The sequence below is a fragment of the Mus caroli genome, unplaced genomic scaffold (assembly GCF_978045245.1).
Source record: "Mus caroli unplaced genomic scaffold, Mus_caroli_1 scaffold_8, whole genome shotgun sequence".
NCBI lineage: Eukaryota > Metazoa > Chordata > Mammalia > Rodentia > Muridae > Mus > Mus caroli.
In genome coordinates this window covers 58,492,807-58,509,098 of record NW_028227263.1, presented here as the reverse complement: position 1 = coordinate 58,509,098, position 16,292 = coordinate 58,492,807, and the positions used below count along the sequence as shown (strand labels likewise).

The following is a 16,292-nucleotide window of genomic DNA, read 5'->3' as shown; positions in this document are numbered from 1 at the left end:
GGAGGAGGAGAAAAGAGGGGCAAACATGCAAACTGAGAATGTGCCTGTCTTCTGGGACAAAAGGCAGTGAAATGAGCAGAATGCAGTGATACAGAGTGTGTGGGAGAACGCAAGTAAGAGACAATTTGCTACTCTTAAGACAATAATTTTAAGTTAAACATGGTCTGTCCAGGAAATCAAAAGCCAATTAAGAATAAATAAAAACATAATTACAAAAACAGGCAAACTTAGTTATTGAAGCATAATATTCTGAAATAGGAAAAATGATTCTGAGATAATTTAATTGGTCATTAAATAGGCTTCACCATTTCAGGTAGGCAGAATATTTGAAAGAATTTCAATAGATCTTTTCAATCAAAACTTCCTGTACTCAAACTTACAAGACTTTTGAAATGCTAGATGTAAGTTGTATTAATACCAATATTAAAGTCCTCAACCAGAAGACTAAGAAAATTTGAGAAGCTACAACTAGATAAAGAAAAAGACCACCAAAAATGAGAATAATTTTAACACTGGCAAATGGTTTAACAGCTTTTGGAATTTCTAAAATTATCTGTATCTTCTATTATGACATATGATAAAAATTGAAACTATGACCTAAAAGCTAAATTTGATCTACTGACTACCTTTATAAATAAAATTTTTGTGGAATATAATGATACTTACGTATTTGTCCTTGACATGTTTTTGGTAGGTACTCTAATGCTTTCCCAGCACTGTTAGGTAGCTTAGATATTACAGATATATGCTCTAAACTTAAGTATACAGTATTTGATAGAAATTTTTCTGAACACTTGGTTTCATGATAAGGCCTTTGTGGATTATTCTAGGATATCAACCATTTTTAATTTTGATGCTACTTATAGAAATGTATACAATTTAGCAAGTGTGGGATGCATCTGGCTTTTTGTCAATTCATGACATTACAGTTTGAACATATACTTATAAAATCCTGTATAGCTGAATAGATAGATTTCTTGGCATGCTTTTCTATGTTGTATAGGATATAATTTATATTATGATAGAGTTTGGTTCCCTGTCACCATTGTATTAGCATTAGTTCTATATTTACATTTGCCTAGTTCCTCATTTTAAAATTATTTTCTGGGTTTCTATGTAATTCTCATTTTCACTCGTCAAAGTTGATATTGAGCACCTTCATTTATAGTAAGCTCCCCTAGCACTGTCCAAAGATTTATGAACTTGATTTCAGTGGAGGTTTGGCATCTTTTCAATGGCAGTGAAGGCACCTTTACTTTCAACTCACAGTAAGAACTGTGGAAATGCATATTGCCACTTGTAATGAGGAATGGATGTGAATCCAAAAGGTTCATGTGAAAAAGTTAAACCAAATTGTTTTTTGAATGATCAAAGAAACTATATCATGATGTCGTGGTTCAAAGAGACTGTTAATTGGAAATTATTCTTGGAAAACTGAATACATTTAGATTGGCAAAATACTGACATTCATAACAAATGGGAAATGAGCCATGGACTGTCAGACTATTTCAAAGGTGAAAAACTTAGTATCTTAAAGTTGTAAACCCTTGTAAAGGTCTAGAAAGAGCATCTCAGTTTTTTAAGTGAGTTTACTTATATTACATAATGTATCAGTTGTCTAAGAGTGGTTCAAATTACCCCAAAAACGAAATTCTCCATTACAGGTGTATTTGTATAGTTTTGTTAACAAAAATAGGTCAAAATTTAGAGCCTAACATTTTATCAATCACTGATATTTATACCAAGGAAACTGGATAAAATGAAATATGTTTAATAAGATATATCTGTTTTAGTTTCTAAGTTGCAACATTAATCAGAATGTTAAATATTCCCCTTAGGTGATCCGGAAGGGAGAGGTCAGCTGTTGTTGGACCTGCACACCTTGTAAGGAGAATGAGTATGTGTTTGACGAGTACACCTGCAAGGCATGCCAACTGGGGTCCTGGCCCACTGACGACTTGACAGGTACATGGAACACAGTGTCGCCACAGTCCTCTGAAGTCCACTGAAAAATGATGAGGCTATGGCAAGGAATGGGTCCCTCCATCCATCTTCACATAGTTGTGCTTAGGGGACAAAGAATTTTCTTGGAAACAGAAGCTTTCCCAAAGCCTGACTAATCAATGAAAGCTGTTGTTTTCAGGGCCAGTTCTGCCTGACTTCTATCCTCATCCCCAAACAGAGTTCTTGGCTGTCTATTGGTCATGCTCAACCCATTCTAAGAACATCCTGAGTTCCTAAGTAGACCATGAACTTCCTGTTAAGGCTGATGTCCATGTCCAAGAAGAAAAAGATAGATTTTATTTTTTAAAAATTAAATTGTATCTTTTTCTTAGTTATTGTTCCCTTTTGGAAACTTCAAGCTTCCAAGTAATCAATGTTGCTTTTAAGTAATGTTGGCAAAGGGCAAGACCAACCAGCCATTGTTTGTTTTTTTTTTAATTTAGGGTATTTATTTCAAAAGCTACTCCTTTACTCCATAGCATTCATTCTAGGCTCTATATTTACTTTCAATATTTCCAGTAGACAACCAAAGTCCTAATCCCCACAGTCCTCCTTCCAACCCATCATCAATGTATTTGATACATTTTCCTAAGACTGAAATAAAGACAGAGAAACTAACACTGTCCCTCTATCTTAAGGAAGTTCATAGTTTAATACTAAAGGAAAAATATATAAACATGATTAACATAATGAATAAAATGAAGATAATCATATTCAGCAAATAAAATGAATTACAAAGATAAATGTTGCATGTTTATTCTCACTTATGGGTCCTAGACTTTATAGAAACAAAAAATCTCATATGAATAGAAGACATGAAAGTAGAAGCACAGTTCTCTTGGGGGAACAGATGAGACTAATGAGAAAGGGAGAAGAAAAAGAGGATAGTTAGGGTAGAGGTTGAATACGTTCAAAGTACATTATATATTGGCTTGAAGTAGTCTTCTATATCCTTGTATATAAAAAATGAGGACAAAACGCAGCACTCCTGGAAGAGCACCCACAAGATATTTGTCTAGTGTTTCTAGTATTAAGATGGATTTTAGCACAGGACTCCTAGAAGATAGATCATAAGATTATCATGGTTAAAGCCCCTACCTCAAGGGATAAGTGATTATCCATGGCCATTGTACTAGCTTACATAAAAGCCATGATTATAAAATTCCTGTGATCTGGAGGCTTTTGAGACTTGCTTACACTGAGACTCTATGTTAGTGAGAGATATTTTTACAGAAGGTTTCTCTTTCTTAAAAAGATCTGATTTAATAAAACATCCAAGTGCCTAATGGCAGCATTGAGTCCTGTTTGTATCATTAGACAATCTTTCTGATGTCCTCAGGCATTCCAGAGATGACTCAGAAATAAGCACTTGGCTAAAATGAAATTTTTAAGTACAAAATTTTATTAGGTGTGCCCATACGCAAAAAACTAAAATGCCCACAAGAAAAGAGATTTCTGTGAGATTTGCATGGTACAGTATTGATGATTTTTGCATCAGTTCATTTTTTCTAATTTCAAAATATATTATTGCTGAATTTTAAAACTCCTTTATGTTCAACAACATTGCAGGGTTAATTAAGTAACTTTTCAGTGAGTACAGTAGTCCCTTGGTATATGTGGATATTGGCTTCAGGTCCTCAGATAAATGATAAATGTCAGACTCTTGTAAATAAACTATTAAGTACCTAAATAAAATGAAACAATATCTACACATCAGTTTCTCACAACTCCTTATAACTATTAAATCATCTGTATTTGGTTTATAAATCTAAATTCAATATAAGCAGTTATAGAAATTTTGTCATAATAAGATGGTAAGGGAATAATCACAAGAATATGAAGACAACCTTTTAAATACAGATTATTTTTATTCTGAATTTTCCCATTTCCCAGAGTTGAGTACCAATGGATACAGTCAACACAATTCTAATATCAGTTTTTGTCTTTTATGTTATACCATAATGCTATGGAAAGTGAGCATGGTATATTAATTACTTCATTATCTTAATTGATACATATTCTATTATTATCACTGTCATTAAACTATTATATGGGTGATATAGAATGTGAATGAAAAAAAAACATGGTTCTCACAGTTGGTCTTAGTAGGTCATTCTTCTACATACCTTGTAATGTGGGAAGAAAAGCTATAATACACACACACACACACACACTCATTCATATATACAAACACACACTGGCAAATTGTGCAAAATAAGCAAAAGAAAATCAGATAAAAATGAAAATATTAGAGAAACAATAAAGAATATATAACTAAAGTTGTCACAAAAGATTTCTGTAAAGAAAACATGTGTGTGATGAATAGAAATTTCTATCAAGTGACAGGGAGGGACATTTCTGACAAGAAGACAGCATATAAAGGAAAGAAGATATATTGTTGGATTTCAGAAGAGTATCAGGGCAAAATCTGATTCCCACTGGAAGAACATGCTCAAGATTTGAGTGTTTCAGTGTCAGTATAATGAGCAGCCATTGAAGGCATTTTATACATTGCAGCAGTATGATTAATGATATGTTGTTAAATAACATTCTTGTCTCTGTGAGGTAAAATAATTTGGGGAGACATGGAAGGTAACAGTCAAGTGGACTAATCATGCTACAGCAGACAAGATTTCTTGCTATCTTTAACTAAATAGTGCATTGAAATATCTGAGCTATGATTAGGTATTACGTGTACAATACATAGAGACAAGGGATGTACAAGGTATTGAAGAATACTATCAAATGTCCTACTTTTAACACTAGAGGAGTAAATGCATTGCTGCATACTTATCAAGATTTTAGTGTTAGATAAGAGCGATTTGAGATGACTTTTTATATTCTCAAAAAAAGAAGTAATTAATTTAAAAGATTGTGCCGTTAATATGTCAGAGTGTGTAGCATATACTAGAAATAGAAGATGTAATTAAGTTTCTAGGAAACTTAAAATCTGGTGAGAGAAAAGTCTGTTTTTATGAAAAGGTGACAACTCTGTGCAATTAGTAATGTAGGTGTGGAATAAACATAATGTTATGAGGAACCAGAGAATTGGGGAAAGTTTAACCTTAAAATCTAAGTCAATACTCACAAGAAAAGTGGTAATGATGATTGTAAAAGGATGTCGTTCTTCCATTTTCATTACTATTGTGACCCAGAAATGAAGTAGGATGACTAATGCACTGTTTCCCTGTCTAATATAATAGTCACATATTTTTTTTAACTCTGCATTATCTCAGAAACATCCTTGTGTAAAGACAAGTATGTTCCCCAGTGTTAATTCTATTCCTACTTTTTCAGGTAACTTTTTGAATAAGTAGCACATATTCTCATTGTCAATCTTTCTCATACTTGATTCAGTGAAGCAACTCTCATCTCTGCTAAATATGTACAGAGAGCCTCGTATAAGCCCCTATATGCTCTTTGGTTAGTGACTTAGTCTCTGAGCACTCCCAGGGGTCCAGGTTAGTTGATACTATTGGTTTTTCCTATGCGGTTGCCATCCGCCCCAGTTCCTTCAATCCTTCCCTTAAGTCTTCCATAGGGATCCCAGACTTCACAGTCCAATGCTTGGCTGTGAGAATCTACATCAGTCTCAGTCAGCTGATGGTAGAGATTCTCAGAGGACAGCCATTGCTAGGCTCTTATCTGCAAGTACAGCATAGCATTAGTACTAGTGTCAGGATTTGGTGCCAGCCCATGGGATGGATCTCAAGTTGGGCTGATCACTGGTTGGCCAAAGCTTTAGTCTCTGCTCTATTTTTGTCTCTGCATTTCTTATAGCCAGGAATAATTTGGGGTCAAAAATTTTGAAGGTGGGTTTGTGTCCCCATTCTTTAACTGGGGACCCTGCTAACTAATGGAGATGGTCTCTTTAGGGTCCATATTACCACTGTTGATCATTTCTAATAAGTTACCCACATTGTGTCCTGGGATCCACCCTCCCCCCCCCCATCACAGGTCTCCCAATTCCCTGCAGTTGCATATTTCCATTCATTCTCTTGGCCCTCTGGGCTTCTTTCCTGTCTTCCCCCACACCCATACATGACCTATGCCCCTTTCCTCTTCCACCCAGTTTCTTCACTCCCTCTGCCTTCCATGATTATTTTCTTCCCCCTTATAATAGGATCAAAGGATTCTCACTTGAGTGTACCTTCTTTTTTAACTTCTTAGGGTCTGTGAGATGTATCATGGGTATTCTGTACTTTTTGGCTAATATACACGTATTAGTGAGTGCATACCATGCATGTCCTTTTGGGTCTGGGTTATGTTACTCAAGATGATATTTTCTAGTTCCATCCATGTGCCTGCAAAATTCATGATATCCTTATTTTAAATAGCTGAATAGTACTTCACTGTGTAAATGAAACATATTTTCTGTATCCATTCTTCACTTGAGGAATATCTGGGTTGCTTCTAGTTTCTGGCTATTATGAATAAGGCTGCAATGAGCATAGTGCATGTGTCCTTGTGGTATAGTGGAGCATCTTTTGAGTATATGCCCAAGAGAGGTATAGCTGCGTCTTCAGGTAGAAATATTTCCAATTTTCTGAGAAAGTGCCAGATTGCTTTCTAGAGTGGTTGTAACAGTTTGTAATACCATCAGCGATGGAGGAATATGGATTCCCCTTTCTCCACACCTTGGCCCACATGTGCTGTCACTTGAGCTTTTTATCTTAGCCGTTCTGATTGGTGTAAAATGGAATCTCAGGGCCGTTTGTTTTACAAATATCAGTTTTGAACAAGGAGATTTTGGAAGAAAATGAACCCCCAAATGAATATGTTAGTTTCAAATCCTTATGTGGTTTTTAGACAATAATCAAAATTAGCTAAAGTTAGTCTAATGAGAACAAATCATACTAGGAGAGGCTATGATTAGCAAGACCTGTGTGGAGAGTTCTTTCTCTGGTGCTGTATCAGTAGCAGTGAGGAAGCTCTTTTCATCTGCATATCAAAAGGGAACCAACTGAATGAGTGTTTGATGACTTCCTGCAGAGCAAAGGAGCATGAGGAATCTGACAATTACATTTTTGTTTCTGCTATTTTCTCAAAGCTAGACTGTTATATTTTAAAATGCAATGTTTGGAGCCCATCACTTAGATTAATTTACTAATCATTTCATACTTATGTAGGTTGGAGAGGCAGGGTATATTACAATATTGTAACATAACACATACGCTTTCTTTCTAAGACCATCCTATACTCTCTCTAGTTTTAGGCCCCACCTCTTCATACCATTCATTTTTTTATTCTAACATCAAAGACTGTCTAGAGTTCCAAAAGCACACAATGTTATTTTCTCTATATCTGTGCATGTATTCTTTTTTCTCTAAAATACTTTCATTTCTCCTATGAATGGTTGGATGTTAATGGCAGACATATCCAGATCAGTAGAAGCTAACTGCTACATCTGAAAATCATTTCTCCAATGAAGTTCATGTACATATTAATCAAAGTAAAAAGACTAGCTTCCCACTCCAAAATAAAAGAGAAGAGTATTTGAAATGGTTTAACGAATGAACCAGGAAGAAACAGTGTAAAGAAGAAAGACAGGACAGCTAAGCAAATACCGAGTCTCACAGGGTTCTATAATTCATAGTAAGTAAAATTACATCCATTCATTTATTGAGTCATCTAGTAATTCACTCAATAAGAGCACATTCCTTAAGGGACAAAAATTCCCTTCTATCATGTATATATGTGATTAACAAGATAAAATCATTAGAGTTACTTAATGTAAGGTTTAGAACTTTTAGCCTTAGATTTGCTTGTTTTGCTATCTCTTTAAAACAGGAACTCCTTATGGTCCCCTGATTGGTCTCCACCTCCTGCTAATACCCCTGCTTCAGCTTCATGAAGTGCTGGTCTTCAATATAGTGCAAATCGATGCTACCATGCCCATTTAATATTAATTTTGTAGTGACATAGAAATGTTCATAGGCAATATAGACATGAGAAAACAGTTGAAGCTGAGTGGTTACATAAATGAGTTTTATGAAGAGAGAATTGTGGTAAACTGTGCTACGGAAGTCAATTGGGCTGAAGCAGTAAGGTTTGTGTGTTTCATCTTCTCCCCGTGCACTTCATCTTGGCAGAGCAAGGTGCTCTTGGCCTTCTGGCTAAGACAGTGGGGCCAGTCCTTCCACTAAAATGTCTTGTCTCACCTGATTAAACAGAAGAGAGAAAATGATAAAGAAGCCCCTTATTTTACATGTTATTTCTCAAAGATCTGTATGCCACGGTGCCATATTGGGGGATAGTGTGTCATGAACTCTATTTCCGGCAATACTCTAAGTGCTAAACATTTCTGCAAACTAACTAGGGAAAAAACCCCACAACTATTCTGCTCTTCTATCCTAGAAATTATTTTTCAACAAGGCTATTATCTTGAGGACTATCCAAAATCAAATAAGAAAGGAAATGCAATTTGTAGGCACATTATAAATATTATTTACAGAGTGATAATGGAGATTGGATATTAATTTTAAGCATGAAATGGAAGGATACTAATTTCAGAATGGTGATGTCATCTGGAAACAGTCACATAGGAATTGCTGAAGAGGTTCAGTTATTTTTGTAAAATGCTTCATGGAACTGGGTGTCGTTTAAAATTAACGTGACAAAATGTTAATATTTTTTAAATCTTGATTATTTTGTTCATAGCATATTCTGCACATTCAATTTTGCAACTTAAAATTATTTCAAAACATTTTTCTACATAATATTAAAATATAAAATTTACAAACGAATTGCTAGGATACAAATGTTAAGTAAACTACAGTAACAAGCCTTACAGCAAGCAATATGAATCTATTGATGTATGGACTTAAATAATGCAGTGGGTATAAAAATCAATGAAGAAATTTGATTGAGAATTAACATTGCTAAAATTGGGTAATTTGTTCTCTAAACGAAACAAAACATAACAAAAGTAGTGCACTAATGGTCTACTTTGAGAGAGGAAGGAAGGAAAAGATGCAAAAAGCAGCAATTTGGTTGTGGTAGTCAGATATTTCTAAAAGCTTCTATTTGCCAGAAACTTATTCATGCATCACCATTTTTTGCCACTGTAAAAATTTTCTATTTAAAAATAGCATATATATATATATGCACATATGTGTTTATTAGTATATAAATGGATACATACATGTATACTCATATATACTATACGTTATGTATGTATATGTATACATAAGCATGTGTGTGTCCATATATAATATATATCAAACACACATACACATATATAAAGCATATATACAAATTAAAAATATATAATTTATAGAATGTAATTTGTTTTCTGCTAAAGAATTTAAAGTAAGTTGCAAGAGTTACAAGATGCTCGATCTTAATGTCCCTTTCCAGAGCTGCAAAATCATTCCCTGTTGAGTCTGTCAGGGGCTGGAGCCATCCAATAAACCAGTGAAAGTAAAATGTGGAATCAGCTTGGCTTTCAAGCAGGAACACAGTGGGAAGCCTTGTAACAGGAAGTTAGCATGGTTTCCTGCTTTTCACTTGCAAAGAAATGTACCTTCAAGTGCAGAGCTGTGAAAAGGAAGGGAAGGTAGTGCATGTCAACACTTTAAAGTCAACAGGAGCATTCTTTAGCAAGCCTTCTGGTTCCTTGAGTGACTTAATTGCTTTGGAGATTGGAAACTGAATTTCACTGAAGAACAAGTGACTAGAGTTAAGTAGCAGAGTCCAAAGGTAATCTGGAAGGTGTGAAGGAACTGGTCCAGTGGCCTGTAACCAGTGACAGGTCTCTGATCTCCAAAGCCTGAGTGACCCTTTGCAAACATCTATTTAATACATGTTTCTCCTTTTCTACTACTTTGTAAGACTCCTTAAGCCTTCTCATACCTATGCTTATTTAATAAAAGCATGCCAGATTGTCTGGCATTGCTACCAGCTGTATCATCTTAATGTTTTCTGTTTTAGTCCTTCATGAAGAATCACGTATTTTACAACTGAGACAACTAAGATTCAAGAAAATTGTATACATTATTTAAGATCACAAACTTTAAGAAAAATTATGTCCACGGTGGATATGCTATGATAGCTCCCTTTTACAGCAGTATCATGTTTTTAGTCCCATATTTCAAAGAAATTGTAAGTGAAATGAATTCAGATCCAAATTTGTCAAAATATTAATTGTATCCAGAATGTTCTAGTATTTTTCACTGTAAATGTGATTAAAATGGGATGGTTTTAGGTTTGTAATTAAATTTAGACACAGACATGGGAAATTCTTGCCATTTATTAAATATTATATATTTGTGATTTTTTGTGAATTTAGATGAGAAATGTTTATTTTATTCTTCTAGCTAAAACAATCTTTGCATTAATAATGGAATAGATTTTTAGCATGGTGCTCAATCTCTTAGCTTCTAGTTTCTGTGACAATCTAACCAGAACCACATACTATACAATTGTCTGACCTGTCACTTATTCATTTAACAATTTAATGTTTTTCACACAGTGCTAAATTCTTTTCACTGAAATGCAAAGTAAGTAAAATCTTCCACTTTCTAAGCCTCACATGTATATAATAGGAGCCTGAGTTAAATAATTGCACTGGGATTATAGATGCAATGTATACAGTAATTGGACTGCATACTATTTGAGATGGTGGCCCAAAGGATAGACTTATTCGTTAGCAAATATATATTGAGTTGTAAAACTCAGCACTTGATACATAGTAGAGATGGATGCATGAATCTACTCTTGAGTATTTCAGAGTCTGGCCAAACATACATGCAAGTATAAAGACAGTTTCCATGCCCTAAATATAGTCAAATAAATAAAGAGAGAGAAGGAAATAAATTTTTAAAAAGGAGCACTACAGGATCATCAAAAGAGATATTTGATCAGATCTTTAAAGGTTGGAGAACCCGCTAACTGAATCCAAGAACACATCAAAACAATCATCCATCCTGAACAAGTAGATTTCATTCCAGGGATGCAGGGATGGTTTAATATATGGAAATCCATCAACTTAATCCATTATATAAACAAACTCAAAGACAAAAACCACATGATCATCACATTAGATGCTAGGAAATCATTTGACAAAATCCAACACTGATTCATGATAAAACTCTTGGAAAGATCAGGAATTCAAGGCCCATACCTAAACATAATAAAAGCAATCTACAGCAAACCAGTAGCCAACATCAAAGTAAATGGTGAGAAGCTGGAAGCAATCCCACTAAAATCAGGGACTAGACAAGGCTGCCCACTTTCTCCCTACTTATTCAACATTGTACTTGAAGTCCTACCCAGAGCAATTCGACAGCAAAAGGAGATCAAGGGTATACAAATTGGAAAGGAAAAAATCAAAATATCACTTTCTGCAGATGATATGATAGTATATATAAGTGACCCTAAAAATTCTACCAGAGAACTCCTAAGCGTGATAAACAGCTTCAATGAAGTAGCTGGATATAAAATTAACCCAAACAAGTCAATGGCCTTTCTGTACACAAAGGATAAACAGGCTGAGAAAGAAATTAGGGAAACAACACCCTTCTCAATAGTCACAAATAATATAAAATACCTTGGTGTGACTCTAACTAAGGAAGTAAAAGATCTGTATGATAAGAACTTCAAGTCTCTGAAGAAAGAAATTAAAGAAGATCTCAGAAGATGGAAAGACCTCCCATGCTCATAGATTGGCAGGATCAATATAGTAAAAATTGCTATCTTTCCAAAAGCAATCTACAGATTCAATGCAATCCCCATCAAAATTCCAAATCAATTCTTCAACGAATTGGAAAGGGCAATCTCCAAATTCATCTGGAATAACAAAAAAAACAAGGATAGCAAAAACTCTTCTCAAGGATAAAAGAACCTCTGGTGGAATCACCATGCCTGACCTAAAGCTTTACTACAGAGCAATCGTGATAAAAACTGCATGGTACTGGTATAGCGACAGACAAGTAGACCAATGGAATAGAATTGAAGACCCAGAAATGTACCCACACACCTATGGTCACTTGATCTTTGACAAGGGAGCTAAAATCAACCAGTGAAAAAAGACAGCATGTTCAACAAATGGTGCTGGCACACCTGGTGGTTATCATGCAGAAGAATGGGAATTGATCCATTCCTATCTCCTTGTACTAAAGTCAAATCTAAGTGGATTAAGGAACTCCACATAAAACCAGAGACACTGAAACTTATAGAGGAGAAAGTGGGGAAAAGCCTCGAAGATATGGACACAGGGGAAAAATTCCTGAATAGAACAGCAATGGCTTGTGCTGTAAGATGGAGAATCGACAAATGGGACCTCATAAAATTCCAAATCTTCTGTAAGGCAAAAGACACCGACAATAAGACAAAAAGGCCACCAACAGATTGGGAAAGGATCTTTAACTATCCTAAATCAGGTAGGGGACTAATATCCAATATATATAAAGACCTCAAGGAGGTGGACTCCACAAAATCAAATAACCCCACTTAAAAAATGTGGCTCAGAGCTAAACAAAGAATTCTCACCTGAAGAATACCAAATGTTGAGTAGCACCTGAAAAAATGTTCAGCATCCTTAATCATCAGGGAAATGGAAATCAAAACAACCCTGAGATTCCATCTCACACTAGTCAGAATGGCTAAGATCAAAAATTCAGGTAACAGCAGATGCTGGGGAGGATGTGGAGAAAGAGGAACACTCCTCCATTGTTGGTGAGATTGCAAGCTTGTACAACCACTCTGGAAATCAGTCTGGCGGTTCCTCAGAAAATTATACATAGTACTACTGGAGGATCCAGCAATACCTCTCCTGGGCATATATCCAGAAGATGTTCCAACCAGTAAGAAGGACTCATGCTCCACTATGTTCATAGCAGCCTTATTTATAATAGCCAGAAGCTGGAAAGAACCCAGATGCCCCTCAACAAAGGAATGGATATGGAAAATGTGATACATTTACACAATGGAGTACTACTCAGCTATTAAAAACAATGAATTTATGAAATTCCTAGGCAAATGGATGGACCTGGAGAGCATCATCCTGTATGAGGTAACTCAATCACAAAAGAACTCAAATGATATGTACTCACTGATAAGTGGTTATTAGCCCAGAATCTTAGAATACCAAAGATATAAGATACAATTTGTGAAACACATGAAGCTCGGGAAGAACGAAGACCAAGGTGTGGATACTTTGCCCCTTCTTAAAACTGGGAGCAAGCTACCCATGGAAGGAGCTACAGAGATAGAGTTTGGAGCTTGAGACGAACGGATGGACCATCTAGAGACTGCCATATCCGGGGATCCATCCCATAATCAGCTTCCAAACACTGACACCATTGCATACACTAGCAAGATTTTGCTGAAAGGACCCTGATATAGCTGTATCTTGTGAGACTATGCCTGGGCCTAGCAAACACAGAAGTGGTGCTCACAGTCAGCTATTGGATAGATCACAAGGCCCCCAATGAAGTACCCAGGGAGTTGGGGGGGTCTGCAACCCTATAGGTGGAACAACAATATGAACTAACCAGTACCCGCTCACCCCACAGCTTGTGTTTCTAGCTGCATATGTATCAGAAGATGGCCTAGTCGGCCATCAGTGGAAAGAGAGGCCCATTGGTTGTGCAGACCTTATATGTCACAGTACAGGGGAATGCCAGGGCCAAGAGGTGGGAGTGAGTGGGGGGGGGGCAGTGGGGGGGAGGGTGTGGGGGACTTTTGGGATAGCATCGGAAATGTAAACGAGATAAATACCTAATAAAAAAAAAGTTTGGAGAACCTTCTGGTAGGAAAGGATATGAATTCATGACAAAATGGGAAGTTAAGCTAGAAAAACCGTTTCAGGCACAAAGGTCATAAAAAATATTTACGTCACATCTAAAGAATATGTATACATCTGAAAATGTATTTTAAAACAATACATAGTCCTTTAGAATCAACTGCACCACAAATTCACAGTCATATTTTTATAAAAGCCTTCACTGAGAAGTATCTTTTTTTAAATAAAATATACGTCCTACCAACAAATATCTGTAAAAGTGCCTGCTTTGACAATAGAATTCCTCAGGTCCCTGAGAACTACCTAGGATGCTCTTTAGAAGGTTAATACATCCACAGCCACCGAAACAGTTAAGGAAGTTAAATTAATGTCAAGTGTAGAGTAAAAATTACATCTTCGGATTTTTACTATGTATAAGATATACCCCCATTAATTCATCTTTATTAACTTCCAAGAGGAGAGTTTAAATCAACAGGGTTTTGGAGTCAGTGACAGTCATATTCAAGTATATGCTACAAATGACTCAGCCTGTGACATCAAGCGAACAACTGTCTATCATTTTTAAGTATCAGCTTGCTTTTACACTAAGTAAGCTAATAATAACTAAATTAAGCCGGGCGTGGTGGTGCACGCCTTTAATCCCAGCACTCGGGAGGCAGAGGCAGGCGGATTTCTGAGTTCAAGGCCAGCCTGGTCTACAAAGTGAGTGCCAGGACAGCCAGGGTTACACAGAGAAACCCTGTCTCGAAAAACCAAAAAAAAAAAAAAAAAAAAAAAACCCCAAAAAAAACTAAATCAAATGATGTACTAAATAGAATACAAATAGTTTATAACTTGTCTTAATATTAATATTTCATATTTACTGCCATAATTCTTCTATGAAAGTCTTGAGAACAATAACTGAAGATAAGTGGATAGTTTAAAAGTGTAGAAAACACTGGTTCTTTTCTAACAATAATAGTGATGAGGTTGTTGCACTTAATGATGATAAAAACAATATTTTGTCTTTGATGAGATACCACAGCTCTCCTGTGGAAAAGATGTAAAATGCTTTGTGACTATTCCAGTGTCTCAACTTTTATCAATTTATAAACAATTTCCAACTACAAAGTAATAACTAATAAATTAAGATATATGTGCATTTATAAGGATCACTTACTCCAGGGGGAGGAGCTGCTGAAAGGCCCATTCTCAGTGAAACTTCCCTGAAACGGTCCTAAAGGAAAACATGAATAACTATGCACCCTGTAAGAAATACAGCAGTGATAAAAGCCCACAGTGTTCTTCATGGTAATCAAGCTGTGGTTTGGTCAGAACAGTGGCATTGTGGTCCAAACCATTCTGATATGGCCAAACTACAGAAAACAATGTGGTTTCATTGACCTCAATTTCATAGCCTACTGAAAATAAATTATCACATTTTTTCCAAAGAACATAAAACATTGTAAGTGTGTGGTTAATTCTACATTATGTAACTGACTTGGGGAAGGCTTCATAAATTATTAGTATATTACAAGTGATGTGAAAGACGTAAATGCTCCCTATCTTTGCATGGCTTAAAGACTGCAGTAAGTGGGGTGAAAAAGGCTCAGTGTTATGCTTCTTTGAACTTACTACTGAAGATATAATGTTTTCTTGGAGCTACTTATGTGTATAGAGGCCAGAGAGAAATATCAGCCTGTCTTTCCCATGCTAGAGCATAAGACAGTATAATAAAACACAAGCAACTTAGCAGACATTGAGTCACTTTTGTTTTATGTGCGTACCTCTCCTTTCTTCCTTTTCCTTATCACATAACTATTATGCCTGAAGTCACGTATTGTTTTTCACAGACCTCACAGAAAGTTCTAATCTGTAGGCAAGCCAGTATTATCATCTTCCCTCTGAAAGCCCTCGGCCACTCCCCATCTAAACTCCCATCCAGTTCTCTGCAGACTGACTGTGTTTATGCTGTAAAGTGAACCCTCTTCCTCTCTCCACATGTTGTCTCTTTGGCTTACATCTTTTCAATTCTTTCAATGTTTGTATTTCTTCTTCTCAAGTTCCTTTTAGATGCTCTGAATGTCTTACCCTATCTTCATCTCTTTAACTAAAAAGAGATTAAAAAATAATGTCCTGCATTTCCTAATATTGTGGTACCGAAGGTGTTTTTTGTTGTTGTTGGTTTTGTTTGTTTGTTTGTTTGTTTGGATTTTTTTGATAGCTTCTTTATCTACATTTCAAATGTTATCCTCTTTCCAGTTCCCCACTACCAAACCCCTTATTTCATCCCCCTCCCCCTGCTTCTATGAGAGTGCTCCGAGACCCATCCACTCACTCCCATCTCCCCTCCCTGGCATTCCCCTACACTGGCACTGAGCCTTCACAGGACCAAGAGTCTCTCCTTCCATTGATGCCCAACAAAACCATCTTCTGCTACATATGCAGCTGGAGCTCTGGGTCCCTCCATGTGTACTTCTTGTTTGGTGGTTTAGTCCCTGGGAGCTCTGAGAGGTCTGGATGGCTGATATTGTTGTTCTTCCTATGGGGTTGCAAACCCCTT

General features: G+C 36.1%; 1 protein-coding gene across 7 annotated transcripts in view; it reads left to right on the top strand.

The window, feature by feature from the left end:
* Grm5 (glutamate metabotropic receptor 5) overlaps positions 1–16,292 on the top strand; it is a 506,948-nt gene that overhangs the window by 419,596 nt on the left and 71,060 nt on the right. For all 7 annotated transcript variants that reach the window (XM_029479683.2, XM_021167179.3, XM_021167178.3 and 4 more), the window contains one exon: positions 1,839–1,965. In XM_029479683.2, the coding sequence (XP_029335543.1) occupies positions 1,839–1,965 (127 nt within the window). The remainder of the gene's footprint in view (positions 1–1,838; positions 1,966–16,292) is intronic.